Source organism: Haemaphysalis longicornis, unplaced genomic scaffold (assembly GCF_048455015.1).
Source record: "Haemaphysalis longicornis isolate Haplotype H1 unplaced genomic scaffold, Haemaphysalis longicornis Haplotype H1 scaffold_2, whole genome shotgun sequence".
In the NCBI taxonomy this organism is placed as follows: domain Eukaryota; kingdom Metazoa; phylum Arthropoda; class Arachnida; order Ixodida; family Ixodidae; genus Haemaphysalis; species Haemaphysalis longicornis.
In genome coordinates, this window is record NW_027526295.1 from 152,919,550 (window position 1) to 152,946,373 (window position 26,824).

General features: G+C 48.7%; 1 protein-coding gene across 1 annotated transcript in view; it reads left to right on the forward strand.

Annotated features, from left to right (window-relative positions):
* LOC144169343 (uncharacterized) overlaps nucleotides 1–26,824 on the forward strand; it is a 116,724-nt gene that overhangs the window by 10,773 nt on the left and 79,127 nt on the right. Inside the window, exon 2 of the mRNA XM_077698443.1 lies at nucleotides 13,574–13,786. Coding sequence (XP_077554569.1) covers nucleotides 13,674–13,786 — 113 coding nt within the window. The 5' untranslated portion in view covers nucleotides 13,574–13,673. The remainder of the gene's footprint in view (nucleotides 1–13,573; nucleotides 13,787–26,824) is intronic.

Sequence of the window (26,824 nt, forward strand, 5' to 3'; positions counted from 1 at the left end):
TGCCTCGTGACCAGCGTAATCAGCCGCGTCCGCATAGACAACGTTCTCGACTTTCGCAAAGCGTCTTTGCAGGGCACGGGCTCTGGCCTCTCGCCGCTCCTTGTTATGTGTAGGATGCATATTACGCGGGAGCGGAGAGACCTGAATATTTTCCTGTATTGTTGACGGGATCGCGAAACTAGTAGGCGCACTGTGGGGGTGAGCTATACCCAGCGAGTCGAGTATGTGGCGCCCCGTTGTGCTGTAGGTCAGCCGTACGAGTTGCCCTAGCCGTTGAGCCTCGATGAGTTCGTCCAGACTATTTGTCAGGCCCAGGGCCTCAAATTGCTCGGTGGACGTGTTTAGTGGGAGACCGATGGCCCGCTTGTAGGCTCTGCGGAGGAGAGAGTCTATTTTAATTGCCTCTGCCCGCTGTAGCCGGAGGTACGGAGTGGCGTACGTCACCCGACTTATTACAAAGGCCTGTACAAGGCGTAGGAGGTTGGCTTCTTTCATTCCGTGGTTGCGACCAGCTATCCTGGATTGTTTGGTTGTTTGGTGCACAACTTTTTCGAGCGCTAGCAAGGATTCGGAATTGTGTCCATTCGCTTGTATTCGCAGCCCAAGAACGCGAATACTTGAGACGATGGGAATGCGGCTTTACCGACCGAGCGGACGGCCCTTCCGATGCGGAACTCGTCCCAATGTCAGGCAGGGACAGGCTGTTGTCTTACAGTGATATCATCGGTCATTACCGTTTAGGCCGGGCCCGCTTCCCACCCGCGCACCCATCCCTCAGTAAACGGCATTCGGTGGTCTGGCGATTGCTACAGACCCACTCGTACCCAAATCCCCTAGTGTATAGCTATTGCTACCCAGGGCGCTATTCCCCCCAGTGTCATAGATGTCAGGAACGGGCGGACCTGGCGCACATGCTATGGCAGTGTCTGCAGGCGGTCACAAATGGCCGCACAATCACTAACAGTTAGCAGTGCGAGACCGTTCTGCTCAGCTCCAGCCCGGAAGATCAACTCTGGGCCGTCCAGCTGGCTGAGGACGCTGCCAGAGCCCAAGGGCTCACGGCCGACGACTGAGCTACACAGCTGGCAAATTAAATAAAGTTTACTCTCTCTCTCTCTCTCTCTGATCCTTCTTCAGGGTATTGATTTCAAAGGCTCTTGAGATGGAGGAACGACTACAATTTCGTGGACACACCAATGTCCTGGAGGAATTCGAATAGCGGAGATATAACAATGTAAAATTGGGGTGACTGAACAAACTGCAACAGAAATCTGATACTTTGGAACGGCTTGCAGGTTCCTTGATCTCAATGATGAGGATGTCGTCGCCAACTTCGCTACGCCATCAACAGCCACGACAACCAAAGTGCGCTAAACAAATAGGGTTTCGGGTGGCAGAGCAAAAAAGACAATTTTTTTTTCTTCGCTGGTTCGATTCCCGGCCGCGGCGGCCGCTTTTCTGATGGAGGCGAAAAGCAGAAACGCCCACGTGTACGAGATTTCGGCGCACGTTAAAGATCCCCAGGTGGTCAAAATTATTCCGGAGCCCTCCACGTATACGGCGCGCCTCATCGCCTGCGTCACGTCGGCGCGTTAAACCCTACAATCAATCAATCAATCAATCAATCAATCAATCAATCAATCAATCAATCAATCAATCAATCAATCAATCAATCAATCAATCAATCAATCAATCAATCAATCAATCAATCAATCAATCAATCAATCAATCAATCAATCAATCAATCAATTTTTTATTTTCTGCGCTGAAATGTCACCTAATAATCCTCTGCTAAACAATATATAACCAGAGGCCTTAGGTATTGTGGCAGTTTGGGCTGAACCCGCCGAAGCAGCTCAGTGGCTAAGGCGTTGTGCTGCTGAGCCCAAAAACGCCCGATTCGATGGTGGCAGCGGCGGGCGTTTTAGTGACGGAGGAGAAAAACAAAAACGCCCATGTGTCGACATTTCGGTGCATGTTGAGGATCCTCAGGTGGTCTAAATTAATTAGGACCCCTCAACTACGGCACGCCTCTTGGCCCAGATGTAACTTCGGCCGGTAGCTAAGCCCCAAAAATGTAAATTTGAATTAGGGCTGAGCAAACAAGACTGAGCAAAAAGTGTTGTACCTGCCATGTGCACCCATCGCGATGGCACAGAGGCTATGACGTTGCACTGCTGCACTAATGAGGCCGCAGGTTTGATTCGCGAAAGCAGAGGCTCCTATCAAGTAAAGGGAAAATGTAGTAAAACTGAAAATTAAAAGAGATGAACTTTGGAAAGGATTAAGATTAAATAATTTCGAAATCAGTGAAATTCCAAAAATATCAGCATACAAATACACCAGATTTTAAATTTTAATGTAGCCTTTGGAGGGTTCTTCAGGGGATGCGAAACATGTATTAATCGTCGCGTAAAGACACGAGCCATGGGATCGTTAGTATCGTTCGATAAAACAAGGACGTGGGATGCGACTAGCAGTAGTTTATTTTCACGAGCTCCAACTCATGTTGGAACTTCCTTTGATGAACAATGGGATGAGGACACGTGGGAAAGTAGAATGATGTCAAACGAGCCCCCGCCCCTAGCCACGTTAAAACACATGTCCTAGACCACGTGTAAATGCGTTGAACCTTAAACTCGATATCTTAAACTAGGAAAAGAAAGAAAACCATAATGTCAAGCATGCTGTATTCTGAAACGCCAGCAGCGTTTACCCGCTGTACGCTTTATAGTTAGGGTCTGTCAACGTATCAGCAACGTGAAGGACACGTTCATATTACAACAGACTCTCAGATTGGGCACAATTTCTTACGCCTCATTCCCTCGTCCTACAAACATCAAGCTGCCGTTACTGGAATATTCTGCGGGCATGCTAGCTCCTATTTGCTCAATCCTGTCTCTGTGACTTGACGCATTGAAGTGAAATAAGCACAGAAAAAAAGCAAGGTTAACTCCTTTTTTATAAGAATTAATGAGAACCTAAGAATATGATAACAAGTCTATTTATAAATACGAAAACACACCCTGCATACCACGTTTTACGTTAGGGAAGGTGAATCCCCGTTCATGAGCGGGAAAGTGTTGAAACTTGGGCTGGCTGATACCCAACCAAAGTGATGAAAACGGCGCGACGGTCAGGACACAAGAAAGAAGAGACAGAGCAAGTGTTTGTGTCTTCTTTCCATCCCTTCCCTTACTTCTTAATAAAGACTGTTCCTTCCTTCCCTCTTTCTTGCGTCCCCTCCGTTGCACTGTTCTCATCCCTTCGAGCTTGAGGGTTCGTGATTCCGTTCATCATTCTACACCTTCACGCTACCGACGAGGTGGTCCTGATGATTGCTATTGTGATGCGTTGTAACATTCGGCATACGTCACATTGTACGATGAAATCCTCCTCCTCCTCAGGAACGTGTACAGTAGCGGTGTAAGCGACGTTCGCGGGGAACTTCCGGCTCGGCCTACCGTCTTAACAGTATCCAATACATTTTAAAACCCTTAGCTTCTACTCTACCACGCAGCGTATACTCTCCGTAGTAGAGTAGAAACTAAGGCTGCTTAGGCTAAGTCCTTCCACCACAACTTTGACTGGCAGTTCGAATACGAACAGCCGATCAAAGCTGTGGTGGAGGGACTTCGGGACGTGCTACTTATGCGCACATAAATTTTTCGCTTGGACCATGGATACGTCACCTTCTGCTACAAAGACATGTACCACGAGTGGTTTGAACCCACTGGGTTAAGGCGACGCGACGCGGAGCAGACACTGCGCTCATTTATCGTCTTCGTTCTTCATCATGACGGACAGAACCACATTGCCCCTGAAACGCGCCCTTCCCCGCAACGCGTACCAAGAAAACTCCGGGAGACTCGTTTACGCCTCGCGCTAGAGAGCTTCGCGCTTCAAGGACAACAAACTTTTACAGCAAATCTCTATAGCTGTACCCCTCAGCCAGCGGTTTCATCTCCGTTGGCTAAGATTCCCGTATACGTTTATGCACTGCATGCTTCACCCCTCCCCAGGTTTCACGTTAGTGAAGATGGCCCGAGATTTTGGTTCCCTTCAAACCCTCATCAAGCCCCAAATATGGTTTGCTCCTTCGCCAAAATGATGTGGACGCTTCGCTCACATGAAAGGACGGACATCCATACAGGACACGATATTCGTCACACGCAAATGAGCGCAGTCGTTGGATGACTACACCAAATAGATGACTACACCAGCTTGTTGTCCCAAAAATAGCCCCTTACCACACCTTTTCATCCTCGAGGGCAGGTCGGGGAGCTGGTTGATCATAGACGCATAATACGGCGCATAGAAGGAGGGCGAAAAAAAAACAAAACAAAAACAAAGACACGCACCACGTCTATCAACTTTTTTTCGTCCTCGTCCTCTGCGTCGTATTATGCTACCATTCTCTCCCCCACACGCTCGCACGCGTGCACTGAAGAAGTGCCCAACGTATTTGTAGTACCTCTACTTGCTCTCTTCCGTGGTTTAACCAAATTGTGCTTGCTGGTACACTCCCCGAAGTCAATTTTACGCCGGACAAGGAAGGCGACCACAATAACAACAACAAAAAAAGAAATTGTTATTTCCGGTACCAAAAATGTACACAGAAAATTTGTTTTATTTCTTAAGTACACTTCTGCGCACGTTATGGACTGCCTCCATCGGAGTTCTCAGTCCTGTGCGTTGGGTGCCCGCAGTGTAGCGTATCCCATTTCCTGCACACCATTTCCATTGTTCGAAAGCGAGACACGAGTCAGTTACTCCCTGTATTCCTTCAGGTATACACACAAGACCTCGCTCGGAGCGCCGATGCATGCACAACCGGCGCCCGTGTTTAAAGCAGCGACTACCGTAACTTTGCCGGGGCCTGCGGACACGAAGGCACTCTTCAAAAAGCCGCTCTAACGCAGAAAAATTTCGTATTCCTGTTTCTTCCAACTGAACACCCCGTGCTGATCGCAGCGATCTTGATAACCCGATCCCGCAACGGTTAGCGTGCGCCACGAAGCGGCGGTGCGTCCAGCCGTGCCCGCTGCCCGCTTTCCTATGCGGTGCGCACGCGAACGCACGCGCACGGCACAACTCTCCTCCTTGCGAACCCAGATAAGGCCGGAAAAGCGAGCCGACATCCTTGGCAAGCGGAACGAGGAATTAAAGAGACGGCGAGAGGAACGCCGCTAAAAGAGAAGAAAGGAAACCGGACGGCCGAGCGAGCGAGCTGCTTGCATGCAGCCTTTGTAATATCGCGGCGGCTTCGTTAGAGCGAATGCAGGTTGCGCCCGGGGACGACGTAACGAGACGATGCCCTAATTGCTAATCGATTCAGGCGTAACGACGGAGCACAGTTGACATCCAAGGTTGGCCGGAGGGCGTGAGATAAGTTGATGCGCACAGCCTTGTTCTCCCCGTCTCTCTCTTACTCCGATCTCTTTTATTGAGTTGCACCTGTAAAGTGGGCGCTGACAGCAGCGTTATACGGTGAGGGTGGCTTGGACGCTTAGCAGACCTTTGTTCTGACGCTGCCCCGTCCCGCTGTTGGGTTTTGATGTAGAGTTCGCTGTATTTGCTGGCAGTGTAGAGGGAGGTCATGCCGCGCCTAAAGGGAAAGTAGCAATTTCTGACATGGAAACTAGTGCCTTTACTTTCTTAACGGCTTCCACACGCAATCATAAAACAGGAACAGGCTCTGATTGGCGGTGCCGCGAATCGGCACGTCTGCAGGGAAAGCAGGTTTGCCGACGGTCACGTTATGCCACGTTAAACGCAGATCAGTGAAAACGAAGAAAAGTTGAAAAAAGTCAGGGACACTCGTCTCTCATTATATGATCGGACATCCCAGATATAAGGTCGACAGGCATAAGTTTTGGAAAGGAATTGTCTTTTTTGTGGTGTGTACTTGAGGAACTCAAGGATTGGATATTTTTGGAATGATTTATTTGAAGACACTTTGAAGACTTTTGGGCCCTAAGCTATAGAAGTGCGTTCTTGACTTGACTTCCCTTCCCATTTCTAGAGATGGTCGGAAATAATTCACTTCTTGCCGCCGTTTTATGGGCGTTTGTCACTTTCGGGTAAATTCAGACCAAGGTTTTCAGCGATTGCCGTTGGTCCCCTTCGCTATGTTTTCGGACTCGCTTGCGTCACGGTCTTAGCACCTTCCCGAAGCAGATTAGATCGAACATCAGGGTCCACACGAGTGAGCCTTTTTTTGTCAGCCTCCTCTGCAGGAACATCCTGTTGCAAGGCTCCTGTTGCAGTTTTTAACTATGGTACCCTCGTCTATATCATATTATTAGTGCACCGCTGTTTTGTAATAATTAATAAACTTCAACTGAAACTTCAACTGAAAAATTGGCAACGAATCAGTTGCTTTGCTCAGCTTCTTCAGCAACATGAGTCGAATTTCACTTCACCACTCAGGAAGAATGGTACTATCCAGCGGGATTAGGAAAAACGAAAACAGCGCTAATACCCTGAACACCCGTCATAACAAAATGTCCTTGTGAGGGAAGGATCGCCGTCATGGCGTTACCTCCCGGTGGCTCGTGAGGAACTTGTATACACCGGGGACTAGAGATCAACCAAACTTGCTTTTGCTTGACGGTATATGTATACAGGGTAGTCGCTCGTCGTGAATCACTTCTTTGACCAAGGCTGCGCGGAAGAGTTCGGAGATTTTGTTCGGATGGGTTCTCCACTCAATTGTTAGCTGACGGATATAACTGAGGGAACGTGCGTTTTCTGATGAGGGGTCGCGCGGGGAGGATGTTCTCACTATCTTCTGTATATATATACCGTCATGCGAGTGTCAGTCTCGCACCAAGTAAGTTGCTTCCTGTAGAATGGCTCCAGCGAGCTTGGCCGGGTTCAGTTTTGTTAGAGCAAAACCTTATCTGGGTCTAATCACGAGCTTGCAGTCGTCCCCCGACAATAAGGAGGGTTTAATCCCGGGCCTAGTTGAGGACAGAAGCGGCTCAGGCATTGCGATAAGCCGCTGAGGAACGGCTGGTGCGAAGCGAACGACATGGCATTGAGGTCATGGATGCATGTGTCATGTTGATGCTGCGGGCTGACATTGCACACACCGATCTGCGCGAGAGGCGTTGCAACCTTTAGGAGTATAATGGCAAAGGCTGATTGGGGAGCATAAGACACACCACAATTTTCAAACGTCAGTTAGAAATACGTAAAAGTGACTTATGGGAGAATGTTTACGAGCAACAAAGTTCCACATGGCATCAGTTGGTAAATTGGCGTCAAACGAAATGAACCAAAAGCACGCATTCAGCCAGGGTAGGAATAACGAAAACAGGGAATACACCTCCTTGGCCACAAACGAAAACAAAATAAGTACAGGCGAATAAACCAGACTTAAGCAAGATTTAGTCAACGACAAACGCAGATACTCAGCGTTCGATTAAAGTTGTTCTAAAATCTTTCGATTCGCTTAGAAGTCGGTTTCTTATATAGGCAAAGCAGTCACAAATTAGTTAAAAAATTAACTAAGACGTTTAGTAGAATTATTGCACTTTGCTAAACTGCATTTTAATGGCAGGGCTTTTTAAGCTTGAGCATGGTGCGGTGGCGTTATAAAAATACCAAGACAAAAACGGCACCACCTGTGAACGGTACACCATCGCATATAGGTTATTATAAAAGTGAAGTCGGCTTTCACCCTGCTCTATAGTGTTAGCACAAGGCCTTCACCCGGCTCTAGTGTGAGCGCAAGGTGCATATGCGTATGCGCAACCCTCACTATACCATTTTAAAGGTGACAGTCTTCCTTGGGCTACTAAAAAGCCAAAGAACAATTGGCGCAGCTAGCACTAGTGGTACAACACTAGAGAAACAGCGGAACCTGGTGTCGACCTAGCTTCTTACCCCTTGGGATCCGCTGTCAGTGTGGGGGACCGAAGGGAACGGCCTTGTAAAATCCGGCTAAGCTTGGCCTGTCTCCTCAACACTTAGCCAAGTATAGCAAAAGCATCGCAAAATTTAACAAAACTTAGCAAAGCCTAGCAAAACTTGCCAGAACCGGAAGAAGCTATAGGTCGACACCCATCTCCGCTGTTCCTCCAGCGTTCCACCACTAGCGCAAGCTGCGCCAAATTTTTTATTGTGTTTCGGGCAGTAGGAATGTCCATTTTTCCTTTGCTATGTTCTTTTTCCATCTGGCGTAATGTATGGAGTCTATGGAGCGCGTAATGTATGGAGCGCGTGTGCGGCGCCACGCCTATTGAAAGAAAGGCACGAGCTGCCGCTTGCGGCTATTGTGCCTGGCGGAACATTGGACCTGTGAGCAGAATAATACCCAGTTATGCTTGCAGCTGAGCGCTGAAGCGGGTGCCGTAAATCTTCCATGAGATTGAACTTCAGCCAATATGCACGCAATGCCCCTATAGCATTGGGTGGGAAATGCCTACCAGGAATCCTCAAATCCCTCCTCATTTGTATTAGAGCAACCTTGCTGCATCGTTGTGGCGTAGTTTTATCTTGTGTTATACTTTGTAATTGATGCACTCGCGTAAATAACCACTGGAAATATCTGCAAAAGAAAAAAAGTTGTTTCAGATTGTGCGCATTTATTATAAATTTTCCGAAGGGATTTATTATGCCAACGTGGACTTGCCGTAAGTAGTTCTCTCTTTGTTTATAAATACAAAAAAAAAACATGGACGCCATGGTGAGACTGGCCGTGAGTTGTGGGAATAAGTTATCTTACGCTGCCCACAACCTTAACCGTGTAATTCCTGTCTCATATAACGAAGGCGTGGCAACCCTGGCGCAGAATTTGGGAAAGTTTGAGTGGTTTATTTTCCCTTCGGCTTCATATCAGAGAAAAACGTTACCTGCGTTTTTTTTCTTTTGGCAGTTTCACAGCGAATACAAATGTGATGAGGTTCGTGGGCATGGCATGGATAATTGCGTGCGGTTAATGAGGTGCGGTACGGTGTAGAGCTTTATTCATGAATTGTTCCACGTTATTCCGCTGTTGAATAAACTTACGGCTTTAAGCATCGAATGCTTGCTGGGTGGGGTTCGCCCACTAATGCGTTGCAGTAAAGATGACATAAAATGGCCCTCGATATTAGATCCTTACGCTGACGTCATACGCCGCCCGGTGTTTCCCGCGACGTCACTGTGCACGGCCCGGAAGCTAAGCAAAACCAGTTCCAAGGCTACCGAGGCAGGTACGTGCACCACGAGAGCTCTGTAACTCGCGCGACTTTCTCCGCGGGGAAGTACGTCTTCTCCTCAACCTCACGTCATTCGGGCAACAACGTCAGGGAAGCTGCGAGCAGCCTGTCCGACAAGCCAGCGCTGAAAGAATGCCTAACTCTCGGAGTGACAGTTCTGCAGCGTGACCACCATTGCAGATGCCTGAAGACGTCGCTGATATGGTGGTCTCCGTAATAATACACCCGGAACTAAGCACGCAAAATACGGAGAACTGAATTAATGGGAAGGGTGTGCGCACGGAGGAAAGTACGCTTAACGTCGCGCGCTTACGGCCAATCATTTTGCATCGACGAGAGGGGTCAAAGTTTGTTCAACCCACTCATTTGTTAACACCGTAATCTCCGACCTGACCTCAGCTTCCTTTTTTTTTGTTTAATTCATGGAGAAGAAGCAAGGTAGCACATCAATTTCCTTATCATTGTCCAACCGCTCCCCTTTGTCTACCGGCCGGCTGGAGAGACCGACGGAATTCCGGGGCGGAGCGCGAGCTGCAGCCGCCGTGAGGCGAATATTAACCGCTGTGACGAGGTGAATGCATCCGGCATGCTTCCAAATGAGTGCGTTCATACCCAGTTTTAATAAGCCGCTCTTCGCAGTACCAGCAGATGACCTGCGTAGCCGTGGGCGGTCGGCCTTCTTTGCGTTGACGCTCGCGCAGAGACATGCCTCTGTTATTTGCTCGAATTGGTTAGAGAAATTTTCGTTCGAGTCAACCGCTGTTCTCGAATACCAAATGCACAGTCGGCGAGTGCATGGTGATGAGCTTTAACGGATGTCCATAGGAAGACAATGGCAGCGCATACATCAGAACGCTACAAGGAGAGCACATGCTCACATACACACACACAAAAAGAAATAAAATGGACGGAACGAGCAAAGGAATTCGCGCCACCTAGAGGCGTGGAGCATGAATAAATGTTCCGGCCCGCATTTCCATATATGCGCGGACGAAGAAAGCGATATGACGGAGCCGAGAAACTAGAAACGTTTTTAGGGACGTAATGCACAATCATACGCGCATATAAACTCCCACCACTTTCGTCAGTGGCACGTTTCGTGTACACCTGTGATGAATGATGGAGGCTAATCTCAATCACTTTGGTCAAGGAGTGATCGAAGCGTTTTGTCTGTTACAGTTTCTGTCTTCGATTGTGTGTGCATTTCTTTTTGTGAGCGCCTGCAATCTTTATTGCAATTACTCTTTATTATCCTATAGGTGTTCACAAATATGCATTTCTCTTTGTGAGCGCCTGCAATCTTTATTGAAATTACTCTTTATTATCCTATAGGTGTTCACAAATATTTAGGAGCCCTATATTAGCTGTACTATTATGAGCAATATGAAAGGGAACACAGGAGTGCGTGGAAAACACCCTCAGACCCAGCTATTAGTGAAACTCAGCGGCCGCCGTTGGAAACAAAGTGGAAAGAGGGACGCTGTTCTAACAACTGTTCCCATTCCCGCTCTGCGTCTTATCGGCTGTCGGACGGTAACATATTATCGGCGAAATGACGTAAACTGCTGCTTTGTAGGAATGCCAGAGTGGTGGGAGTGCCAACAGTTAATGGAAGAGCGCCCTCCTTTCCCCCTTGGTTTTTCACAGCGCCATCCGATTATCGCTCCGAGTCTGTTTCGAGGCTGTTTGCCACGCGTTCCTGTGTTCCCTTTTATATTGCTCATAATAGTACATTTAGAAACTCGTTTTGTCTCCTTGGTTCTTTGTGCAAGGTCGCAGGTTGTACAGATTATTTTCACCTTGAGTGGGTAACTGGTTGTACACTGTTTGCACCTGTATATTCTCGCTGTAAATTCCTTGTATGTAGTTTCCGTGGCTTTGTCGACCTGCTCAGGGAGCGTTTCCCCCAGGAAATCCAAGTCAGTTCTGGGAAAGTAAAACGCATAGTATCCAGGAACACTGCCATCATCAGCATCATCTTCATTTACGTGCCACCGGCTGTCACCCTGACATCCCGTGCGTCGCGCGACCGTCATCTCTCGTGCCAAGTCACCAGGAACAACTTCGTCGGACTCTCTGCTGGTTGCTCCTTTCGCAAAGCCGGAAGAAATGGGCTGTGCTTCCCCGTGCCTTTGCTTTTCAAGTGGTGGAACATTAGGAGCCGATTCTTTTGGCCAGGCTTTTTCACCAACGTCGCAAAATATGTTGCATCATGTCTTGCCTGTCAGCGTCGCAAACGCGCGAGCTCAGCCCCTGCAGGGATGCAGCCTCTGCCTTGCCCTCCCGCTCCATTCGAAGTCATTCGGCATCGACCTATATATACCTTTGCCTTCAACTTCGATTGGTCATCGCTGGATTGTGACTGCTGTAGATCATTTAACTCGATTCGCAGAGACTGCTCTTCTGCGTACCGGCTCCGCTTCCGAAGTCGCAGATTTTTTTCTGCAAGCCATATTTTTACGTCCCGGACCACCTCGCAGTCTTTTAAGTGACCGAGGATGCACACTCCTCTCAGCAGTCATTGGAGAAGTTCTTCGGGCTGCCCGTACCATCCCCAAGACCAAGTCAAGTTATCATCCTCAGACAAATGGCCTGACAGAACGCTTTTATCGTACTCCGTCTGATATGATTTCTTTCTACATCAACCCCGACCACAGAAATTGGGCCGCCATTGTTCCCTTTGTAACATACGCCTACAACACTGCTGTTCAAAGTACCACTGGAGTTTCACCGTTTTAGGGGCGAAGCTCCTCTTGCTCGGGCCCTGTCCCGTCCCTCGTAGCTGCTGTATACGGCACGGCACATTAATGATGATTGTGGCAGGATCCCTCTAGGGATAGGCCAACCAAAGATTGGCTGAAGAGGTCAAAACGTTCAACGCGTTCGTTGCTACCCAACAAGGAGAAGAGGAAGAAGAAGAGGTTGTCGTTCGTCGCCTGCGAGCTCAAGACACGTACCGGGGGTACACGACACAAGACGCTCTGCAGAAGGCGATGGACAAGGTGGCTAAAATTCCGGCTTTCACACACCGTATTCGCCAACTTACCCATGGAGATTCTCATCGTCCAAAACAATCCCTACATAACCACCACAACATGGACGTCGTCGACGAGTCGAGTCTTCAAATGATGTGCGGGTGAATGTTTCACGCTTTTACCGATAATTATTGGAGCTTCGCCCCTCTCATCATCATTCACTTCGTGGAGATGGCGGAATTTTTTTCCTTGTGCATGGCCGGCATCCCCCATATGTTCTGGACACATCTTTCTTGTCCTGCCCAGTTTCTCCAACAGTTAACATGGCAGATCAATTTATTCCTCGTATCACGCACTGCTGGAACCTCGCGCGATTGAACACTGAGTCCACGTTAAAGATCCCCAGGTGGTCAAAATTAATCAGGAGCCCTCCACTACGGCGCGCCTCATCGCCTGCGTTGCGTCGGCGCGTTAAACCCTACAATCAATCAACACTGAGTCCTGCCAGGATGACCGGAAGTCGTGCTACGACACAGAACGCCGGGACGTCACCTTTTGCTTTCCAAAGTGTTGCTTTTATATGTGTTACTTTCCACATATCTGTGTGAAAAGTCTATGCCCCGCTTCATTTGCCCGTACACAGTACTTCAGCGTACCTCTACACTGAACTACTTAGTTACTCCTACGTGTGGTGTCACTGGCCGTCGGTGCCGTGGCGTTGAGACTGTGCATGTTTCGCGTCTAGAACGCTTTCTTCGCCGATCGCATTACCTCTGACTTACGGCCAGGTTGGCCAGTTCGACCGCCGGGGAAGTTAATGTAAGCGATGTTTTCATTCCGATCGCTACAGTGGTCGTTCCCCCCATTCATAGTATCCAGAAACACTGCCGTCATCAGCATCATCTTCTTTGACGCGCCACCGGCTGTCACCCTGACATCCCGTGCCTCGCGCGACCGTCATCTTCGTCAAACTCTCTGCTGGTTATTCCTTTCGCAATGCCGGAAAGCCGGAAGAAACGGTCTGCCCGGGACTTGTCAAATACTGCATCATGCACACGCTCTGTGTTCAGTGAGGATACGGCCTCTTTCGGCGACGGGCCTCTGACGACGCGCCCTGTCACATTGCTTGAACACAGTGGCCCCATCATCACTGTATACTGAACTTCTGAACTTCATTCGTAAAGTGAAGCTTTTCGTGTTGAAGTGATCACCATGGCTCATCACCATCTGATCATACACCTTCATCCATGCGCTGCGACAAGATGAACTCACAAAACAGTACTAAACTTGGTAAAAGGTGTTAGGAATCACCCTCGCATGCTTGCGTAATATTTGACCTATTTGTTTGGAGCCATTCTTCCGCTTACACCAAGTATGTGTCCCGTGCAGACACGCCTGCACCAGCCATCGGGCTGGCCTTGCAACGTGCGCCGGCGGCCGGGAGCCAGTGGAAGAGCGGCACGGACGGCGTTGAGGCCGAATCTTAGCCATGCGCTTCGGCAAGGGCAGGCTGTTGTTCGGCCGCAGAAGTTCGGCGCCCGGCACTCCAGCGGCTGCCAGGAGGCACTCTAGGAACAAGGCCAGCACCGCGCAGACCAACAAGTGAGTGGACACAATTAAATACAAAGCAGGGGTCGGCATGGCCCCGCACCGTAAATTCCTCGCGATGGGCCCATGGGGGTATACGGAGTCCAGAAGGCAGCCTGAGCCCCAACCTATTACTTCAGGCCGCCTTCATAGCATCTCCGGTGTCTTCCAATACGTACAAGGAAACCCTGAGGCGAATAATAAACGAAATAAATATATAAGGACACATTTGCGCTCATACCATAAGTATACCGCTACCTTCTAAATATTTCGAGTCTATTTCGGGTAATTCGGCTCTGTCACTTTGGACAGGGCCGCTGAATGGAAGAGAGTGGCCGTGGTCTAGGTATCAACGACTACATGTAGTCTTACAAACTAGGCTCCTGACATTGATGATAGTGTTAACACCATGGCTGTCCGAACAAGGCTATCCGAAAGTGAAATCGCTCAGCTACCAATTGTGCTATCGCCGGTATAGCTTTAAACGAGCAGAACGACTAGCTTTGTACTCCATCGTCTGGAAACGGTGAACAAAAAATTTGGCACATTCATGCGAAGATTTGCTGTCTGCGTGAAGGATACAAACAACCAACTTCATAGTTGTGTTTTTTCACAGTCAATTTTCGAGGGCACAGTCTTTATACAATAGCAGTCCCGTATTGGAAATGCGGGATCGTTGTTAGATTTTAGAAGGCTTAAAATAGCAGCTGAATTCTTCCTCTCTGTTGAAAGAATTGTTTGTCAGGACATCAGTGCGCGCGTACTCGGGAGCCCACTTTACGTCACCAAATAAATCTTGACTCGGCCCCTTTCTAAATTAACGCGTCAGAGTGTTTTTTTTTTCTTTGTTGAATAGTTTAAAGTACAATTACAAGTTAATTATTTGTTCCTTGAATTCCTCGCTTTTTAGCGTGTTAGAAAACTTGGGCCATCGTTAAAACTGAACAGAGAAATTAACCATACTTTCACCGTCTTCCGTTCCCCTTCAACGCCCCGAAATGGTAGGAAGGTGCAGTGTGCTCAGACGTACGAGTGGGCACTCTGAGTTCCATTCATCGCTTGTGGTACCCATTTGGCTACGTCCGAAAGCTCCTTCAAATCAGATATGTTACTGAAAACGCAGTGATGTTTGTATTATTTATTACTTGTTTATACTAGCCGTCGCGCCTAAGTAGTCATGATGCTGAACCCAGGGATGCAGCTTCTGCACCCCCCCCCCTCCCCCGATGGAGGGGAGAAGTTAAAAAACGCCCCTGCTTAGATATCTTGGCGTTCTCGAGTGATTTAAATTATTCCGCTGCCCACTAGACGGCGGGTCTCATAGCCCAGATGTAAAACATTTCCTAGACGCGTAAAACCGCCGAAATGGTTTCGTTATTTTACCTTTTGCAATAATTTTCTCAATTTTGTTTTTTTTTTTTCATGCAAAACTGGAAAATAAACATGACGAAAAAAATCACACATCTCCACGCCGTGAACGGTGCCGAGGGTGCGAAGCACTGGGACGCAAGTTGTGTATTGCCTGTGTGATGAGCGTCATCGTCCATGTGTGCTGATGCACTCTGAGATTTAAAGGGACACTGAAGTGATTTGTAAACAATGCGGGATTACGAGCGCAAACTGTAGTCCGGAGTCCCTGGGCCCTGTTTCGACCACTCTGTGCGCGTTCACGCGAATTTATTTAGTAGAAAAATCAATTCGAAAATGCTGTTCTCCTCTCTTTACGCTCGCCCATTTTCTGTGGCGTTTTCGTGTGACGTCAGCAGGAGAGGAGCTGACAATTGGCTGCGCTACTGCACGGCTCGCCGACCTTCCGCGACCGAGTCAGTCGGCCCACCGTTTAGTCCGTCGGCCGCCGACGGGTCGTCGCAATTCGTTCGATCAGTTGAAACTAAGCCACAACACGTTTGAGAATGGAAGAATGGGCCTTTCTTTACTTCGTTAGTTTGTACACTGTATCTAGCTCCAAGTCAAGGTCGCTTCACACAAGCGCTGCACAAGCGCACATGCGACGCTTCGCTGACTGGTACGCCAGTAGGAAAATATAAGGCCTCTTGAAGGGGGAGAAGAGTGAGCGAAGTCAATATAGGTACTAAGGAAATAAAATCAACTGATATTTTTACCGTACAGCGTAAAACTAGGGTGCGGCAAGCACTTTTTTGCGCTGGGCGAACAAGCAGAGAGGTCAGGAGCACGACTACGCATCTGCGAACGCTTTCCCGTCTATGAAATGCAATTGCTAGACGTGAGCTATTGTGGAAACTCGGGGGACGCTTACTGCACGAGCGCAATACAACAAATAGTCACCTAAGCTGCTTTAAATACTAAAACTAAATAAAAATGTAAACTGGTTATACATTATATACCTAATATTTTCCGTTGCCGCAAGCGGCCCTCTGGCCTTTCAATGTTTGCCAGGGCCTCAGTGTGTAACGTGTTTTTTATGAGCAAACTCTGGTACGTTCTTCAGGTACTTCACTGTTCGCGTAAGAACGTACAGGCTCTGCATCGTGTGTTTGCAGTGTTTATATGGGGGTCCACGTGGGAGCAAACGAGCCGGACGAACTTGTTTCGGCGGGTGCGCGTCGGGGGTCTTTCTCTATGGCATTTGTTTTTGCGACAAATTGTCAATCGGTTTTTGTTTCTGCGTGACGTGCATGATCCTTTCTTGCGCACTGTGTGTCAGATGAGGCTAGCTAGGGCGCTACCTGATTTTGTTGTTTCTTCTGCGTTTTTTACTTCTGGTGCACCCAGAGGATATTTTCGGGAGGTGCCCCGCACGGGGCACCTTGAGCAATCTTGGTGACGGTACTGGCGATACCGCGGACCCCGAGCCCCCAAACATACACACAGAACACAAATAAGCCGGAATGGGAGTAAATGGCTTGTGTCATAACTCAGTACCAATTCGGAGTTTTCAAAACTCCTTCCAATGGGAGTTTCGCATTACTCCCATTATTTCGGCAGTTTTTTCAGTAGCATATGGGAGTTTCATTTTACTGCCACTACAATGGGAGTTTCCAGGGGTACCATTGGGAGTGTATTGTTTCCTCCAACTGGGGGTTTTCAGGGGGCGCATTGGGAGCAGTGTTGACCTGCATTCGAGGGTTTTTTTTAGTGTGTGTGTTTTTGTGCGCTTCACATATATGCGCTGCAGTGGAATTTATTACTGCATTTTGGGAGTTCTTAATAAGGGCACAGGCCGCATTTTTATTTTTCGTTGGGGATCACGTAATTTCTAGTCTTTTTCCGCTTCAAACGTTGAATGGCAAAACGTGACAAGTTTGTTTTCTGTACAGTCAATTTATTGCATAAAAATTACATGAATACGATATACGTGTGAACACGTTAATAAGACAATAAAAACACTGAATCAACAAAACACCTACATTGAAAACCCCAGGTATCTTGGTAAGAACTTTATCTACTACAACACTCCTCAACGAAAAAAATTTAAGCCATTTGCAAACAATGAGGTCAGCATGTCGTCGGTGCGCCGTTTGCTTCCACCAGCCTCTCAAATGCTGACGTTGCCGCATCCCCTGGCACGTTCTTCTGGAAGCCACAGCAGCACATTCATTAGAGGGATAGCAAAACGCTTTAAATCTGCGGTAACAAATAAATAAGCATATTGGGCATCTGACCTGAAAAGAAAAAAAAAAAAAGAAACGGCACTGTAAAGACGCTGAACATGTCACTCTTGTGTCCAACTTTCCGTAATGTCTGAATGTTTGTTTAAAGCTACGCAAAATTGCACTTCTGTCCGAGACACCTGCGCTCACTAGTTCGTCAAAACGAAGTGTTCTGCTGTTCAAAAAGGTGCGCAACCCTTGTGGCGACCAACTTCTCAAAATGCTTCCTTTCCCTCTTTTCCTTGCGTGTAGTGTTCTGGGAACGAGCTTCAGGTTTTACCCCCCCCCCCCCCCCCCCGCCCCCGCACTGCCCCTCTCTCCCCTCACCGAAAGTTAAGAAAAAATTTCGGTCGGTGTGACGCCTGCGCCTGCACCCCTTCAAAAGAAAAAAAAAAATAATAAGCAGTCGTCTGTCGACTCTACAGAATGCTCCCTCGAATGGCGTTTGCTGGTTATAGTTACACGCGCCTATCGTACGGAGAGCTCCCACGGGGCCCGACCTTCTCCCTTTCCAGTGAAAGCAACTAATCGCCGGCGGCACGCGGCAGTCACCCTCCTCGTAGCAGGCGCGGCTGGCACTACACCTACTTCTCAAGAAAAGCGGCTGCCCTGCGACATTTGACCGGCCAACTTCACCCTCGCCTGCCAGTAAGCCACAGACACAGCCTAACAAAAACACCTAACAGCCGTCCAGAGTTCGGACAGTTTTCATTCTGCTTGCGAGTGTGAATGAGGGAGTGTTCTGCTCGAGACCCGCGCAAATACGCATTGCTTTCACACCGTTCGGCCTGCCCAATGACGTTCCGGGCATGGTGCCGGCTTTCACGCACAACGCTCACCTCCAGTGGCGGAGAATCGCCCGTGCAGTGGCGCGGGAAACACGTTGAGTTTATTTGACGCTAGAAGGGGCACAAGTCTCCCAAAATGTTGCGTACAATAAAATGCTCTGCATTTAAAAAACGTGAAAATCTTACCTTCAACCACCTCGCAGAGGCACAACCGCATTGTTTTTAACGAGCCACTCTCAGCGATCACTGCATTTAGGCCTCGCGTCGGCTCGCTGAGGGTCGGTGACACGGAGGCGACGTTGCAGTCCGTCGCACGTCACTCCAGGCTGGTTCCACAATGTTCGCAACGAGCTTCGGTTGTTGAGAAGCACTTCACATCCGTTCGTCCGGCCGCAAGTTCACACTGGCAATAAATTTTCGGGGACGCTGGAGCTCACACGACACCAACTGGCAGCCATTTTGTAAGGACGCGTAGAGGAGGAAGGGGTGAAGGAGGAGGAGAAGGAAATGGAGGTGGCGTGGGAGTTTTTAATACTCCCATTAGGACAAACGCAGTAATCACAGCCAGATACTGCGTTTTGTGAAGAGGTACAACCGTGGTTAATGCGCCTATTTACGACGGCTTGTGGCCCCCGGTGTAAACTGGCAGTTTTTCCACCATCATACTACCACACGTGGGAGCAGGCCGCCTGTCGTGAGGAGTTTAAAAGACGTATACCAGCCAAGAAACTCCCATTCAGGCTAACTTGTGTTTTGTGTGTAAGCTGGATCCAACCGTGGCGATGTGTTTATAGGTGGAGGGTTAGAAACCACGAACGGTGGCCGTCGGAGCCCAGGTCAAGCTCCGGCGGATGGGGTCCCTGTCTGTTTACCAGGCAGGGAACTCCGGGACCTCTCAAGCTATTAGGGTAAGGTTTGAGACGAAAGTACCCCCGTCCCCTACTTTTTTCCAATGCTATATGGATAATTCAAACCCCCCCCCCCAAACGTGACCGGCCCCCGAAAAGGGGCCGCACCGAAGTTTCCTTTCCATCCCTTCCAACAATCCACATTCCGAAACCTGACAACTATCCTCGATTCTTGGTTATCGAGGCAGTTGACAAAACAAACCCTGTTTCTTCCATGTCCGTATTCTTGATCACTAAGTTCCTGGAAGGCATCCTCGGAAAATCGTTCGATGCTAAGAAACTCCGTACCGGTGAAGTTCTAGTCAATGTCAAGACGCAGCAACAAGCCACTAACCTCCTGTCGCAAACCTGCATGGCAGATCTGGCCATCAGAGTCACTCCCCATCGTAGCCTCAACAGCTCTCAGGGTGTGATTTCGGAGACTGATTTGTTGAATCAGACCGAAGCTGATCTGTTAGAAGGCCTGAAAGATCAGGGTGTAACTGCAGTGAGGCGTATAACCATCAGACGAGACAAGAAGGAAATCCCCACAAAACATATAATCCTGACTTTCAACCGCTCCACACTTCCTGAATCCATTAAGGCAGGCTTTATCTCGTGCTCCATTCGAGCGTACATCCCGAATCCGCGTCGCTGCTACAAGTGCCAGCGGTTCGGGCATGGTACCAACTCGTGCCGGGGCCAGCCAACCTGCGCTAAATGTGCCCAACACCATCTCACTGATGACTGTTCATCCAATCAACTGCTCTGTGCCAATTGTCAAGGACCTCATGCTGCATATTCGCGAACCTGCGAGCGGTTCAAGCTTGAGAAAAAAATAATAAACATCAAGGTCACGGAAAACATCACCTTCCCAGAGGCGCGAAAGAGGTTCGCCTCTTTCCCCCTGGGGAGGTACGCCGACGCAGCTCGCCGGGGGGCGGAGCGGCGTCTGGTTTCGGCGGGGACCCAGTACCGCGAGTCGGACTTGGTCCCGCCCCCGCCCCCCCCTGGGTTGCCTCTGGCAGCCCAGCCCGCCTCCACACCGCTCGCTGAGCCAGCAGCGGTTGTGGTGGCAACCTCTTCCGTCGGGACCAGTGCCGCTCCCGTCCGTGCCTCCCCATCGTCCAGTGCGTTGGAGGGTGCCATGGACACCACGGGCCCCGGACCGGCTCCCACCACCACCGCACCGCCCGTGCCACTTCTGGTGCCCCCGACACCAGCGGCGGTGGCGGGTCAAACGAAGGGCCCCCGAAGGGGGGCCAAGTCCGGGGGCCCGGTTCGACGGGCACACCCAGGACATCGGACGACGAGATGGACGTCGTGCCGTTCTTGCCTGCAACGCAGCGCAAGGAGCGCCCTCCGTCGTCCAAGCCTACAGATAGGCCACCCAAAAAGCCCAATCCAAGAGTCACAGCCCCGAAAGACGACACATAAACATACACACTCCAGTAGCTCTCACACTAAATAATGGGAAAAGAAAATATTGTTCAATGGAACTGCAGAGGCCTTATGAATAATCTTGACGACGTGTATGAGATTCTGCATACCAATCAGCCAAGTGTAATGTGTGTTCAGGAAACACATTTGAATTCTAAACACACAAATTTCTTGAATAGTTACCTGGTATACAGGAAAGACAGGGATGGCTGCACACACTCTTCTGGCGGTGTGGCCATAATCGTCCGGAAATCCTTAGCATGCCACCCTGTCACCTTGAACACTATCCTTGAGGCTGTGGCAATTCGAACAATAATATTTAATAGGTTGATAACGGTATGCTCCATATACATTCCTCCTGATGTTTCACTTTTAAGCTCTGACTTCGAGGCGCTGGTTGACCAGCTGCCCGAACCATACATCCTGACAGGCGACCTTAATGCTCACAACACTCTTTGGGGCTCTTCTCGCACGGATGCCCGAGGTCGCCTTATAGAGAAATTCCTTACATCTTCAGGAGCATGCCTTTTCAACAATAAACAGCCTACATATCATAACATAGGACACAACTCATACTCATGTCTTGACTTGGCTATTGGCTCCGCAGTTCTTCTCTTTCCTCTTCTCGAGTGGGGTGTGGGAACTGACCCATACGGTAGTGACCACTTCCCCACCTCACTTACATACATAGGTAAAGGCCCATGCAGTCCATCTTCCCATAATAGGTTCAATGAAGCACGAGCTAACTGGAATACATTTACAGAGACATCCAAACTACACCACACATCCATAGGACACCTACACGTAGATGAAGCCGCACAACTCCTCACGGCGCACATCCTCGACGCCGCCGAAAGGTCCATTCCCCACGCCTCTGGTGCCCCGCGCAACCAGCGGAGGCCGTGGTGGAATGAGGACTGTAGGCGGGCGCGAGAGGCCCAGAACAAGGCGTGGGGTATCCTCCGTCGGTACCCCACGTCGGGAAACCTCCTCTTGTTCAAACGGGCCAAGGCGTTAGGAAAACGTGTGCGCCGTGAGGCAAAACGAGAGAGTTGGCGCTCATTCGTAACATCCATAAACTCTTACACTGACTCTCGCAAAGTCTGGACACGAATACGCAAACCAAAAGGACAACAAACACACAGCCTGCCTCTGGTCAGCACTACAGGGGACACACTCGAAGACCAGGCTGACACACTCGCACAACACTTCCAACACGTGTCCAGTTCAGCACACTACACAAACACTTTCCTGAAACATAAAGCCTGTTGTGAAAAGAAGTCCCTACGCGACAGCAAGAAATCACAGACTTCTTACAACTCCCTGTTTTCACTACATGAGCTGAGGGCTGCTCTAAGCACGTGTAAACCCTCAGCTCCAGGCCCAGACAACATCACATACACAATGATACAACACCTGCACGCAGACACACTTCTAACACTCTTACACCTCTATAACAAGATTTGGCTTTTGGGGCACATTCCAAACTCTTGGAAGGAGGCTATAGTTGTAGCTTTCCTGAAGGAGGGAAAGGACCCGTCGTCCCCCTCAAGCTACCGTCCTATAGCCCTGACGAGCTGCCTGTGCAAGCTCTTCGAGAAGATGGTAAATCGCAGGCTCGTGTACTTCCTCCAGTACAACGGTCTTCTCGAGAGCTGCCAGGCAGGCTTTAGGGTGGGGCGATCGACGAACGATCAACTGGTAGCTCTTGACTCGTATATCAAGGATGCCTTCGCGCATAAGCAGTATTGTTTAACCGTCTTTTTCGACCTTGAAAAGGCAAACGACACCGCTTGGCGTTATGGGATCCTTAGGGACCTCAAGTCATTCGGTGTATCGGGTAACATGTTAAACACTCTTGTTAGTTACTTGTCAGACAGAACGTTTCGAGTAAGAGTTGGTTGTGCACTCTCAAACGTTTACGTGCAAGAAAATGGCGTGCCACAGGGTGGCGTGTTGAGCTGCACTCTCTTCATAGTAAAAATGAACTCTCTTGGTAAGGCACTGCCACCTACAATCTCTTATTCCATGTATGTAGATGACGTGCAGATATCCTATAAATCATGCAATCTGTCAATCTGCGAACGTCAAGTCCAGCTTGGTGTAAAGAAACTTGCCAGCTGGGCAGACAAGAATGGTTTTAAATTAAATCCTGTAAAAAGCTCCTGCGTTGTGTTCTCCAGGAAGCGCGGGGTCCATATGGACCCAGACATTACTCTTAATGGCGTGTCGCTTCCTGTGAACAAGGAGCACAAGTTATTAGGTGTTGTGTTTGACCAGAAACTCACATTCATTCCACACATCAAGGAACTTAAACATAAATGTTTGAAAACAATGAATATACTTAAGGTTCTCTCCCATCAATCGTATGGTTCCGACAAAGAACTCCTACTACGGCTCTATACTGCTTTGGTTGGGTCTCGTTTAGACTATGGCAGTGTGGTATATGGGTCGGCGACTAAAACAGCATTGCGAATGCTTGACCCAGTGCTACACTTGGGGCTTCGTCTCGCCTCGGGTGCTTTTCGCACTAGCCCTGTCGAGAGTTTGTATGTCGAGTGTGATAAGTGGAGCCTTGAGAACCAACGAACGTACATGGACTTGCTATATGCTTTTAAAATTTCATCACTGAATAATCATCCTTTTTATACTGTCTTTAACGATACATCAACATCTCTGCTCTTTGCAAATCGCCCATCCATTCCTCTGCCCTTTTCACTTAAAGTGAGAGAGCGAGCCTCGGATTTCAGTGCTTCGTTTTTAGATGTGTACAGGTCATCCTTTTCTAACAGTTTACCGCCTTGGCAAGTTCGCCCTGTGTCGTGCGACCTTTCTTTTATGAGACTTGACAAAAATCGTGTACCACGAGCTGCAATACTGCAGCACTTTCTGTCTTTGCAGTTTAAATACACATGTGCAGAATTTTATAGTGACGCTTCTAAAACCTCCAGTATGGTGTCGTGCGCTGCTCATGGTCCTAATTTCAATGCAGCCAGAACCATGAACATGCACACATCAATTTTTTCAGCAGAAGCGTATGGAATTTTACTGATTGTACGACACATCCTTGAAAATAACATTCCCAATTCCATCATATATACAGATTCTTTGAGTGTTGTTCGCGCACTGTCATCGCACAAGCCCCCCAGAAACCACATAGTTAATCTTGTATTCTGCACTATCATGTCCGTATATGCACAAAAGCATGAGCTGGTCCTCTGCTGGGTCCCAGGACACGCAGGGATCGCTGGAAACGAGTTGGCAGACGAGAGGGCTGGTGCTGCTGCACTCAGGAACACTGTGGACATTACAACGGTACCCTACACAGACCTCAAGCCACACATAAGACACCACCTGCGCAGAACATGGCAAACACACTGGAATGAACAGACAGACAACAAACTACATGTAATAAAGCCGCACTTGGGACGGTACACATCTGACTCACACAACAGACACGGAAGTCGCCTTGGGTAGGCTGCGGATAGGGCACACCCATGCGACGCACTCGTATCTGCTGACGGGATCTTCTAGACCCCAGTGCAGCAGCTGCGGAGAGGCCCTATCCGTAGTGCACATACTAATCACATGCAAGGCACTTCACACAACACGTCACAAACACTTCAGAGAACTCTACAGACAACATATCCCACTACATCCATCGCTGTTTCTAGGTGACGATGCCATGTTTTCCGTGAAACGTGTGTTTGAGTACTTGTCAGACGTGAAGTTTTTAAACCTCATCCCCTATCACGCATAATCATATCTGGCCCTATACACCAGCCATCACCATTGCCGTTAATTGATTTTATTGTTATTTTGGCTTCAGTAGCTACTATTTTATTTTAGATACTTTTGTTTGGCGCTCTTTGCCCCAGCTGGCCTTGCGCCAAAAAACTCTAACCATCATCATCATTTTCGGGAGGTGGTACTGGCAACAAAGTTTTTACGGGCCCGCTTCACGCTTGAATACTTATCAAACGTGACGCGCAAAAGACTGTATCATGACCTTGCGGATATTGTTTTCTCTGAGCCGATGTACAGATCCATGTACCGTGCAGGGCCTGGGCAGGACGTACTTAAACGAGTAAAGAGAATGGCAGTGCCGCCATGGGTTAAAACGTTCTTTTTTAAACTTCACGTGGGCGTCCTTCCAGTAAAAACCTGGCAAAAAGAGAAAGGTCTATACATTCCATGGGGGGTAGACTGTTACCCATGCAAAAAACCCGAGACGGTTGAACATGTTTTCTTGGAGTGTTGTAATGGGGTCTTCTTTTGGGATGTGCTTCAGCGCACATTAAAGAAGGACTTCCCCCTGGATGCCTAAGGGATCAGGTTTCTACCCATTCAAAGCGAGGATGGGGTACCATATGACCTCGTCATGGTTCTGGCCCTGCACGGCATTTGGAAATCGCGCATGGCCATCCGCCATCGCGACATCGATGCCAAACGGTCCAAAGAGTACTTTTCTGAGTCTGTTCGTCTGATTATTGAAGTGTGGAGGGCTCAGCCCGAGCCTCCGGAATGGTTGCCCGTGTTTGAAACTTTAACAAACATGAAACAATTTTAGCCATTACTCTGTTAGTCAAGTGCTGGCTAGCGTCTTTAAGAGTGTAGTGTTTTGTTTGTGTGTCAAAGCATGGCAATAAAGAAAAAAAAAAGCCCTCTGTGGCCTAGTCATCTGGTGCGCTAGTTATGTCACCGCAAATGTTTTGCCAGTCACAAGTTCGAATCGCCGCGGGTACATGCGTTTTTTTTTTATGAGTTAACTTTTTCGTTTTTCGCCGATGTTTTCTATACTGAGTTCACCTTTTTTTGGGCCGCAACGTTCATTGCTCCACGAACTAGTCAACAGAGTGACAGAACTCGCGCAGGCTGGCACTCATAGGCGTGCGCACAGGGGGGGCGGCCGCCCCCCCTAATCATCTGAAGGGGGGCGCCAAATTTGCCCCATACCTTGCCGATGTAACACATGAAAGTAAAAATTTCTGCTCAGAAATATTTTGTGTGTTGCAATTTCATCGCATTGAAATAAAAATTTTACGAGCATACCTCTTTGCACTGCGTTCGGACCGCTAGGCCTTCAGTGGGAAAAGGTCGGGAGTTGATGTAAGGGAAGGGGGGGGGGGGGGCGCGCTAAGACTTTGCCCCCCCTAATGGAGAACTCTGCGCACGCCTATGCTGGCACTGCCGCGCTAGCGAGTTCTCGTTGGCGTGCTGTTGCCATAAGCACCGACTGCTTGCGGGCAGTGGGCACAGGCCAGAATCAACAGACCCTTGGCCTGGTGCGAACACGCTTTTTACGATACAGGCATGAGCGAGGCAAGCTCCAAATATGGGGGAAAAGCGCATGCATTTGAGCGTCTGCGGGGACGCAGAGGGCGTTCATGCACTGCGTAGGCCTCAGATAGTGAATGCTACGATTCCAAGCCGTCCTGGGAGGCTTATCTTATGCATTTTACAGCCGACGACATGGCAGAAGCGCGGTACTACGATAACTGGGATATTGCGAATGCCCATCCAACGACACCATGGAATGTCAAACATGTTGTTTTACAGACCGAAACCGAAACCGAAACTTGTTTGATTTCTAACCTTGGACATCGTCCAATCACGGCGCCCCCTCCTCTTAACGTCACAGCTTAGTTTGTGCGGCCGCCGCAAACCGCGCATGGTAGTTTTTCTTCTTTCGCGCTTTGTAAAATAATTACCGATTTGTCAACCGGATAAACGTTGAAAAGTGTGCTAATTTGAGCCAGTCTACACAGTGCAAGCAAAAACGGGAGCTTGACAAATTCACTTCAGTGTCCCTTGGATCGTTGCAAATACATTTCTGTTACTTAGTTCGGCTCCACGTCGGGGACAATAATTTATGTGCTATATGTGTACAGTCATGGACAAATGAAAAGAGGCAAAATATGAAGAATATGGTTTGTGAAACCTACATAATGACGCGGTTGTGGTACATTTCAAATGCCACACTTCCAAACTTTGTAACTTCCAAACTTCCAAACTTTGTAAAGTTGGCCCTGCGAGAAATCGACTTGCATAAAAAGAAATTGCATTATTTGTGTGTTCCTATTCGTATTTTCGCGTTTGCATTACGTTTGTTTACGACTACATGTACACTGACCGTCGTTAACAAATAAGTTTACTGTGCAGTTTCGAATGGCAATCTAATTTTCGAAAAAACTGCTTGGCGGATTATAGATCAGTAGGTAGCTATGATGAATGGGGCCAGTATTCACTTCAATAGACCTAACACTTCCAGTACAACTACAATGAGAACAAAGGAAGTAAGCGTAG